The 10,899-nt window shown below is 41.1% G+C and overlaps 1 protein-coding gene across 1 annotated transcript; it reads right to left on the bottom strand.

Annotated features, from left to right (window-relative positions):
- Window positions 1-7,756: 7,756 nt before the first annotated feature.
- Window positions 7,757-10,899, bottom strand: GlcT (ceramide glucosyltransferase). Its single transcript, XM_065234835.1, has 2 exons — window positions 10,564-10,899; window positions 7,757-10,127 (listed from the first exon to the last, which is right to left on the bottom strand). Exon 2 carries the CDS (start codon window positions 9,348-9,350, stop codon window positions 8,148-8,150), a length of 1,203 nt encoding a protein of 400 aa, XP_065090907.1. The 5' UTR covers window positions 9,351-10,127; window positions 10,564-10,899; the 3' UTR covers window positions 7,757-8,147.

Here is a 10,899-nt window from a genome sequence, read left to right on the forward strand (position 1 = left end):
GCCATCTGTTGAGTACATTGTGGTGGGTAGTACCATAGAGGTAACTCTAAGACCACTGGGTCCCGAAGAAAATCATTATTATTTTTGGCTCACTCAGTACCAGAACAACGGTCCCAAGCAGTCCCAAGCTATTTCACTCACCCCTGCATGTTCTGCATGAATCCACACACCCCTGATGTTATCTGTCAAACTTTCATAGCGAATCAAAACAAACATAGTGTAGTAATAGAATTTCAACTAGAATAGGGTACGTTAATCGTTTGCTTGGGACCAATAGGCTACTAAAGTGGTGAGCCAATTTAAAATCGTTAGTTTCGTATTGATTGTTGGTAGTACGCTGAACAGATGGCGGTAGTGTGTAAACGTCAAACGCAAGGGAATTGAGTATGCGCGCCACAGGTGCCGGTACTACCAACTACGATACTTTTAAATTGTCCGTTAAATGCTTGTTCGATGAACAATTTTCGAGTGTTATGTCTGTTTGTCTGTGATCAAATTGTCTATCATATATGAATTGAGTGTCCTGCATAATATTAATCTTTTTTTTTATAGTTTATTTAAAATGTTTATTAAGTTACAAAAGATAATAATACTGAACATTATTGAAATTCATTTTGCTTGGTCCAGACATGCCTCGTTCTTACTCCCGTTCTCCGTTACGGTCGAGAAATCACGCGAAAGGAACACATATTCCTCCAGCTGCAGTGACTACGACTGGAATCGCCATGCGGATGATCGTTCTTCAAAATTTCGTTCGACAACGACATTACGAATATTTTGACAAAAATTGAACTGCACCTTTCTTCTTCACCAAAGATCATCTCCTTGCCAATCCTGAATTACATCGATTCTGAACAAAAAAAAGTTGTTTAGGTGGCATATTGTGAACAAATTACCATCCCGATTTTGTTTGCAGTAAAATTAATCCAAACTCGGTTTCACAGTACCTTATCTGCTGCTTAAATCAAGGATGTATCAAGAAAATCAATCATAAATTTCTATTATGAATTACCTGAACAATATCGTGAAGATCACAGCTGCTTCTTCAGCAGCTAATTGAATGATAAAACCTGGGATAATACAGAACACAATTTGAAAACTCGAATCAACTTATGCAATTGACAGGTGGCAAACAAAGTTCTGTTGTTTACATTTGCAGAACAAGCAAATCATACCAAAATTCTTATGTTATGGATTTAATAAATTGTGCAAATGAATTCCGTGCAATGCACTCACATTGATATGGTAAGATTTTTCAACATTTCATAGCTCAAAACACATAAAACTTAAGTGTAAAGCACTTCAAATGAATGTTGAAAACACATCAAATTAATTTGAATGTGCATTTGAAAAATCAAGAGAATCAAACGTGTAGAATTTTTTGAGTGTAGTGTTTTCTGGGCATTTTTTCATGAAATACCACATGGACCTCTAATCCAGTACAATCTAAATTGAAAAAAAGCGTTCGATACATTTTTTTTTAGAATGCCAAAAAACCTCGCAAAAAACATAAATCGCGTGGTGCCTAAAACGGGAGGGCAACGCATTTTTCTAAATTCACAAATATTAACAGAGATCAGCGCCAGGTAATCAATTCAAGCAGTTTTTTTTTTCTTTGATTTGTTTTCCGTGCTGAGCACCAATGCTACCGACGCCAGGGAGCCAGCTTCCACACCTGGACCCTACCTATTGACCCATCAACTCATGAACCGGGGACCAACGGCTTTACTTCCCTTTCCGTGATCAGAGATGTTATGCCTTAGAACATTCCGGCGGCGCCGACTGGGATTGAGCCTAGACCTGCTGGGGTGAGAGGTAATCACGCTTACCACTACACCACCGGCGCCGCTAATTCAAGCAGTAACCGGGATGTTACTATGATTGAAAGCGATGTGTGAAGAAAACTGCAACCATCTCTACATAAAGGCGAAGAAAACATATCAAGAAGACTGGCCACTCTTCAATTTTCTCATACGAGCGCTATGAGACCGACACAATCGCGTCATCTGCCGTGCAAAGGTAAATGCTTCGAACGAATTTGGTAGCAAAGATTACAACCTCGGAAGAAAGGTTTGTGTATTTGATCATATTTCTATGCAATACTTCCACCTTCACTCGAGCGCAGCGCTACCAACAATCAATACGAAACTAACGATTTTAAATTGGCTCACTACTTGACTAGCCTATCCCAAGCAAACGATTAACGTACCCCATTCTAGTCGAAATTCTAGTACTACGCAATGTTTGTTTTGATTCGCTACACGGCGAATGAGAACGACCCAAGCGACAGATACAGTAGCGCCATAGAGGTAACTCTAAGACTAGAAGGTCCCGAAATAACGTGCTCAACTTTTTGGCTCAGCTCTGGTACCATAGAGGTAACTCTAAGACTAGAAGGTCCCGAAATAACGAGCTCAACTTTTTGGCTCAGCTCTGGTACTATCTTCGGTCCCAAGCTAATCGATTCACCCCTCGAAACATAGGAAAAACCAATCACCCCTCATTTTATCTGTCAAACTTTCATAGCGAATCAAAACAAACATTGCGTAGTACTAGAATTTCGACTAGAATGGGATACGTTAATCGTTTGCTTGGGACCAATAGGCTAGTCAAGTAGTGAGCCAATTTAAAATCGTTAGTTTCGTATTAATTGTTGCTAATACTTGACTACATTACAAGACACTGAAGAAGTCTGCACAAACAAAACTACTCAAATTTTAAGTTTTTCTTTAATTTTCATTACGGAAATCGAATGGCTATTAGGTAGCTTCAATTTTATTCTATTTCGAAGATGCAGAATATTGATTATTGTAACTTTACTTTAATAATGTTATTAAATTTATTAAAAATAAATTAACAAAATACCGAAAACACAAAAGGTCGGAAAAATTCGGGAAAAAGACAAAGTGGACTGTCCATTGTGTCGCTTTCTCGAGTTTTTTCGGCCTTTTGTGTTTTTGGCCTTCTGTGATTCGACCTTTTGTGTTTTCGGCCTTTTGTGATTCGGTCTTCTTTGATTCGGCCTTTTGTAGTAATCCCGGATTTATTACATCCTCTGCATATGTTTAATACAACAAATGCAATGGAAGTTCATGTTTTTCCAGAATGCATATTTTTGTAAAAACCTTCACGAGATGATTTTCTAGACGTAATACATCTGGGGAAACACACTTTGTTCGTAAAATAAGTTAACATAAAAATAACAGATTTATTTTAAAAACCTTCCCGCGACCACATTCTGTTTGTGTCGTGAATCTGAACCAGAATCTGTTTGTGTCGCGAAATATTGCTAATTCTGCATACTTTTCATCTCTAATAGAATCTAACATTTCCCGGTTGGGTGTGGTAAATTGGCTAAATAGGTAACGAATACAGTTTGGTAAAAAATGAGGCACGCGACGCCTCTTATTAACACAAAGCATGGACTGATCCATAACTGTTATTAGCTGATTCACAACGTAAATGCGATTGATAATGCATTTTGGCAAATGTACACACCCCACCCGAGACCGAGACGGCTAATACATAGGTGTAACAGTCGGAAGAAGTGTTAGTTTGTTTACTTAAATGAACCATGCCCATTTTGTTATGGCATGTTTGCTATAAGAAATGCGCCTCGTGTTTATTAGCGAATTTCACATCAAAGATTGATTAACTGAGTAGGAAATCAGTTCGGCACGGCATTTGTGACCAGCATACACCTTCCGGTAGTATGAAACAGGTCAAAAACTGTTCAAATCCGCAGATAAAATTTTTGTTTTGAATTTCTGTATAGCAAAATAGTGAACTTTTCGTGAACATTAACGGCAAAGAACTCAACAACACTGGGAGACTGTGAGTTCCTGCCCACCTGTCATTTTCCATCGTGCACCCCACCAAATAATGAGTCGTATTCTTGACCACGCGTGTATTCAAATAAACACTCTTCTTTACTCATTACTTATTCAAAGACGCGGAAGATAAGCTTTAATTATCACTTACAATGGTCGTTACTTCCTCCATGTCTTCCGCAAATAGGTTAGTTCTGTACACAGAACAGAAGTGGAACTTCGGATCAGAAAGTGACCCCACTATTATTTGGCGAACACTAGTGATAGTGTAAGTGCGCATAGATGATGACATGATAGTGTGAGTGCGCATAGACATCCAGTGTGGAACGCTACCACATCGCATCGCTTGTTGAGCAGAAAAACGTACCACTTTTTGATTCACCGAATTGTTTGCACTTCCCCTTCTGTTCTGTGTTTTGTACCTAAATTCAGCGCAAACAAGCGTGCCTTTTCGTTTTGAATCTTTGTCCGAACCGTTGTAGGGGAAAGTGGGGTACGATGTCCATATGGGACAAGACGTGGATCACCTCTAAACCAACAATCAATACGAAACTAACGATTTCAAATTGGCTCACTACTTGACTAGCCTATTGGTCCCAAGCAAACGATTAACGTATCCCATTCTAGTCGAAATTCTAGTACTACACTAGGTTTGTTTTGATTCGCTATTAAAGTTTGACAGATAAAATGAGGGGCTCGTGGATTTTCCTATGTTTCAAGGGGTGCATCGATTAGCTTGGGACCGAAGAGAGTACCAGAGCTGAGCCAAAAAGTTGAGCACGTTATTTCGGGACCTTCTAGTCTTAGAGTTACCTCTATGTCTAAACCACGTCTCTTGGCAATTCAAGCAGAACAATGGATTAGGTCCTAAGTGGCATTGACAGATTTTCTTCGTCGATTTTCTCTTTGCATCTTCACGGCAGTGCTGTAAATTCTCAAAATTATTTGATCATTTTTGATGAAAATGAGAAAAGTAGCTATTCGCTATCAAAGAGGACCTCCTTTGAATGGGTGATATCAGTTGCTTAGTCATTTGACGAAGGCATGGATCATTCTCATTTGAGAAACGCTATATATTATTCAATTGAGTGTAACCTACACATAAACGGTGAAAAAGCAAATTCAACCCGACACCAACCTGACTTCTACCAAACCCCAACCCGATGTTAACCCGGCATGAAACCAAAATTGACCCGACAACAACACGACATTGGGTCGAAATCGTCTTACATTGATCCGACAACGGGTCGACTTGTCTGTTCGGGACCATTTTGCTGGGTTTCTTCCACACCCCACTGTCGTATATCAAATGATAGTGAGTGACTCAATTGACAATTACAATGAGCTTCGAAGTAGAAAGGGGCTCTTCAAATTATGGTCATGTTAGAATTCGTTTACACATAATTGATTGAAAGGTTGTATTGGTTCATCTTCAACCGAATGATATGAAAATTTACAACACTGCTTCACGGCCATGTATATTCAACACATAGTTCGATAAAAGTAGCTTCTATCTGGCATCTAATACGGCAAGAAACGGTGTTGTAGCCAAGTTATAAACAAAGACAATTTCGATTAAAAGAATCGATCAATACTACTTACGATCTAATCGGTTTCTATGGGATTCGTTTTCTGAGCACAGCGATATTTTTTTCGATCCCATTTACTTCCATCTCGATTTTTAAAACGAGAGAAAAACAATCAATTCACTGCAATCTGATGCTGATCTGGTACTGATCTATACATAGTGATCTGATCTATTAATCAGTGAACTTGTACATTGAAGACGGAAATCTTACCCCAAGTTCCATCTATGTGGTCCTCTGTGCAATTTCACTGGTTCTGATCAGTAACGGAGTACCCACTACAGCGTGCATGCTCTTTACAAAAACACAATATAATGAAATTGATCAAGTTCGTCATACAGTTAAGACTAGGTTATGATCAAAGTTCATAGGAAAAAAACTAACCCTTGAAGCTTCTGTAAGAATTATTTTCTGATTAAAATAGTGAAATTTCATTCGACTGTCGTTAGGGTGGACATCTTGCCCCACTTTCCCCTGCTTGCCATGGGAGATAGCACGTACCCACATTACCTACCAGCGGCGACTTATTGGTTCGGGTCTTCTCGCATCTTGTTGCTCCTCTGCTGAGGGTGAGGTCAAAAGTTTTTTTGCTGATGAATTTTATATATAATTTGCACTGTTCAAACGCAACAGGCTTTCCCGATACCCTTATCACCTTCCCCGTTCCGGAGGATAGGCACGGTTCATTCTACTTGTTGGATTCAATCATCAGCGCTGATGGTGCTACTGCTACAGCACAGAACTGGTACAACAGCGCCTGGTTCGGCTATACTTTCTGTTATCGCACGACGAATCCCAACGAACGGACGCCTAATCCCCTACCGCGCTGTGTGTCTCACCTTATCGGGGTCGGGTCTGACTTTGCTCTTCGCTACCTAGCTATTCCTGAGCGATGGGTGATGAAATTGCTGTTCATTCTGGCGGCGGTGTGTTCTATTCATGTTTTCGGGTTTGTTTCCGTTTCGATTTTTCAGAACTTAGATTAAAGTTCAATGTTGGAATGCGGGGTTATGCAACAACAAATGGTCGGTGTTAAGTCAGACCCAGAGCAGTACTCAGGATGTTTTGTTAGGTAGCGAACTCTCAGTTTTACGCCCCAGTCTCTTTCACCATTACGATGCTCTCATCAAATTACATAACGGTTAAAAGACAATTTATGATTTATCAATTATTTCAGATAAGTTAGCATTTTTATGAGCTTTCAAATAAACATTAAGCTTAAAAATCTTAAAATGTACTTTTTTACTATAGAAGTTTTGTATGATGAAAGTATAGAGTTGATAGTACCATTAGAGTACGGCAGTGTGAAAATTGTATTTAGAGTAGAAAGTGAGCAAGGACAACTTTTAAGGAAGGTAAAAATCGGTTTTATCATCTCTCTTTACCAAACTCCCCTACTTTAGTCTGTTATTTAAAATTAGCATCTTCAAATATGAAAATTTGTGATTTTTTTTTGTCTGAAATGGTAATCGAGTTTACTACAACTTAGTCTTAGACGTCATTTCGATTAGGTGAGCCGTTTTCGTGCTATGATTTATTGAAAAATAGGAAAATCCGCCTTCTTGAAAAATTAGGCGTGTATCAACGAAGTTTCATGGAATTCGGAGAGGGAAAAATAAAATCGATTCGTGAGTTGGCGTGCTAATTTTGCTCATCTACCAAATGTGACAACAGTGAACTGTAACTGAGGTAATTCTTGATTCAATGCTGGTATCATTATCTCATGTCTTTAAATTTGGTTACTAGTGCCCGCTGACTTAACGTCGACCAAAAGGACAGCTTGAGATTAAACCGCGGCATATACGAATATTTCACGCGTTTCGAAATAATCGAAAAGTGACTTAGTGGTATTTCCCTGGAACCGGTTTTATCGCAGTTGATGTAAATTAAATCGATAAAAAATCGAACCTGCTAAGACCGAGCAGGTAAACCACAGCACAGAGTTAAGATAGCATATCATCGTTCTAGAATGTTGTATTATGCTTTCCTTGATGGGGCGTATGAAATTTGTGGGAAATAAGTATTTATCTATGAATCGTCGCGCGCTACCAGGATAGAGATTGCAGCAGTAGGTGTGTACCATACCGAGCTAACTAAATAGCGATTGTTATCGTATACTCTCGCAACCACGAGACGACGTTCCCCACTCGATAGCCTGATAAGAAAGACCGTTTACACAGTTGAAACAGTATACAAAAAAAGGCCGAGATGACTAATCAATGCCATAGTGCTTTTGACTTAACCCATTTCCCACTACTACACGAATCAGTCGACGAAATGTGACCAAAAGTCAGAGCTTCAAGGTTTCTTCAATAAATAAGAGTTACAGGTACTTGACGGTAGTGCTTTGGACATTTTTTGTTTGTTTTATTAGACGCGTATCGAATCTTCACCTTGATATTAATCAATTCTTGCCTTAACTGAAAGGAACGTAGCGACCAGGGAACATGCGCGGGGGGTTCTAATTCAGTAAATAACACTGTTTTTAGCAGTTACATAAATATTTACACAAGATGCGTACGAACGAAAGGTAGAAAACCGCGATTCGACTGTTTGGTTGGAATCTTTTTTGCTTAAACGCTAAAACAAACTTCCCTATAGGTAAAATGTTCGAAAATATATCGTTATGTGTAGGATTGGTTTATAAATTAGACTTTATACATCGTTAACACAAAATAATAATAGTTAGATGAGTGTGGGCTTTGTGGGTTTCGTGTTGTGAGTGGGTAAGCTACGATTTGATTTGGGAGGTTAGCTCGTAGGCCACTCCGCCCCACGCCAGCTTGTAGACCCTCGTCCGCCATCTGATGGCCGGGTTCCAGAGGGCATTGAAAAAGAGATACGGTCCGCTGAGCTCCCGGAACGCCCAACCGACAAAGAAGGTGAACTTGTTGAATGGTAACGACCCATTCTGGATGATTGACAGCAGGATCCAGTCCGACAGGAACCAGAACAGGGTGTGGATGAGGAAAAACACGAGTGGATTCCATCGGAATAGGATTTTCGCTGCCCAGCAGGCAAACATTCCGACGATGATGCACTCGGACAGGGGTTCAAGCAGGATGGTGGTGGGTACCATCGCAACACGCAGTTTCGCCCAGCGTATAAGTCGTGCCTGAAAGCTGCTAATATCACAAATGCCGGAGTTTTGCCAGGCAGGCTGACTGCTGATGGTGAGCTTCCAACCGGCGTCGTGGAAGCCTTTGGCCAGAAAGAAATCCTCCGCCAGATAGCATCCGAACGACTGGATTCCTCCGAGCTCATCGAGGACGTCCTTCCGCATGAGACAGGACATTCCCGTGTGGCAGTTGATGCCGAGTAGATCGGCACAAAGGTAGATCCTCGATTGGACTGTTCCAAAGTAGATCTTCTCGAAAGCGGCTGCGAAACCTTCCCGATCACACACGAACGGCATCTGATGCACGAGGCCGACCTGTTCGGTCATGTGATTCACCATATCCGTTAGGGTGTCGGATTTCATGCGGATTCCTGCGTCCGAAATCATAATCAGCTCGTACTTGGCCACCAGGTAGCCCGGATAGAGGTTGTTTACTTTTGGGTTGACGCCAACGTTGGATCCTCCCAGTAGGAGCGTTGTCTCGATGTTTGGATACTTTTCCCGTAATCGATTCACCACGTCGATTGCGGGATCGTCGGATGATTCTATACAAAATAGCAACTCGTACGTGGGATAGTCCATCAGGAAAAACGTCTCCAGATTGCTGGAGAGATTTGGATCCATCCCCATCAATGGCTTCAGAATGGAAACCGATGGGTAAGGTGTTTCACGTGGCAGCGTCGCCGAGGTGGTCTTTTTGTGTAGTTTCAGCTTGCCATAGGTGATGGCCATCGCGTGCACGATCCATTTCCCGCACCAGAAGATCAGTATCCCTATTGCCAAACAGTGTACAATGGAGATCATCGCTGCTGACATGCTTTTATCATGATTGTACTTGGCTTCCTTAAAACTGCGAGAAGCTACACACGGAGTCTTCTCGTTGGTCGAAGGTATAGGTACTTCCTAACACACACTTTATCCACCAACAATCAATGGATTGATTTGAGCACTTTAAAACGATACTACTAACTGGTAAATGGTGGTATTACGAACGATTACAAAACTGTATATTCGAGTAGGATACAATTGCCTACCACAACGTCATCCAGACTGAGAACAACTATTACTCGTTTGTTCGTATTGATTCTTTGAATGTACACATGTACGCACGCACGCACGGATAATAACTATCCGTATGCCCTCCGGTGAGTAATCAGATTCTTTCAACGTCAATAATGATGGTACCACTTGACGATACGGGCCGTAGACGTCGTCACCGTTCCGAGTCTTTCTCGCTTCTGATAACAAACTCGGGAACGCCTATCACCAAAATACCGCATACCGACGACGAGGCTATCGTTGATATTGTTGTTGTTGTTGTTGTTGCTGCTGCTGCCGCTGTTCGCTGTGTAACTCCATTCAAATTAGCATCAGTTTTGTTAGCTAGAACCCGGGATGCTACCGCTACCGATGGATTGCCTCCGCTATGATGAACTGGGAGCACACATTGATTAGATTAGTCTTCAATTACTGGCTGAAGACCACAACTACGACGACAGCGACTAGTTATCACCAGCGAGAGCGAGCATACACGAAGGGCTCGTAGGTTAATCGAGTAGACGTAACGGCCCGGATAGCTCTATTCTACACACGCTGAAATTCAGAACGGAGATGAGAGCGACACAAAAAAAAACATTCATTAGTCATTCCAGTTTGCTGCTTATGAATCAAGTAATAAAAGAAGCGAGTGACGTTCCTGTTGGTGACACATGAGCGGTGGTTCATATTTGGACGTTCGCTTTAAATCTATAAAAATAGCAATGAAAAAGTGTGCTCAAAGGATCCATTCATCACAGCAAAACGATAACCCAGGGATTCGAGTCGGCGCTTCCGTCGAATTAATACAGAAATAGTTCAACAACTCACGCTATGTCATACGAAGGCAACTTTTTTCTTAAAAAAATCTAAAAATCAACTACCGCTCATTGACACAACCAAAATCATTCAAAGAAAAAAAACACTGATGTTGCAATCCAATCAAAGCGTAATCGATTCCTTTCTCTGGAAGATTCTTTTTGAAGAAAATTACCCATGCTCGCCTTTCTCCGAAAGCCTCGGAATCTTAACCTTGCACCAAGGAATCACAATCGTCCTACTGCTACTCTCCTTTCCCGAGCGTCGCAGACCACTTTTTTGGCTTCCGTGTCTTGTCGACGCACGGCACTCCTTTTGCACTATTCGTTTGTTCGTGTATTCCGCCCTGGTTGAATGTTATGACACTTCCAAGCCTAGAACTCCGGAGCACAGAAAAAAAGATCCACGACGGAGATTTTCCAACTCTTTTTCCACCGAGGAAAACTACTCCGAACGATGACAACTCAACTCCTCAACAATCCATCCACCGCGACCGCGACGACGTCGTATG

The sequence above is a fragment of the Ochlerotatus camptorhynchus genome, unplaced genomic scaffold (assembly GCF_037179485.1).
Source record: "Ochlerotatus camptorhynchus isolate MF236.1 unplaced genomic scaffold, CSIRO-AGI_Acam_v1.1 ptg000443l, whole genome shotgun sequence".
Classification (NCBI taxonomy): Eukaryota; Metazoa; Arthropoda; class Insecta; order Diptera; family Culicidae; genus Ochlerotatus; species Ochlerotatus camptorhynchus.

Bases quoted from the DNA above. Each gene is read 5' to 3' on its own strand.
- GlcT (XM_065234835.1), bottom strand. From the start codon at position 9,350: ATGTCAGCAGCGATGATCTCCATTGTACACTGTTTGGCAATAGGGATA.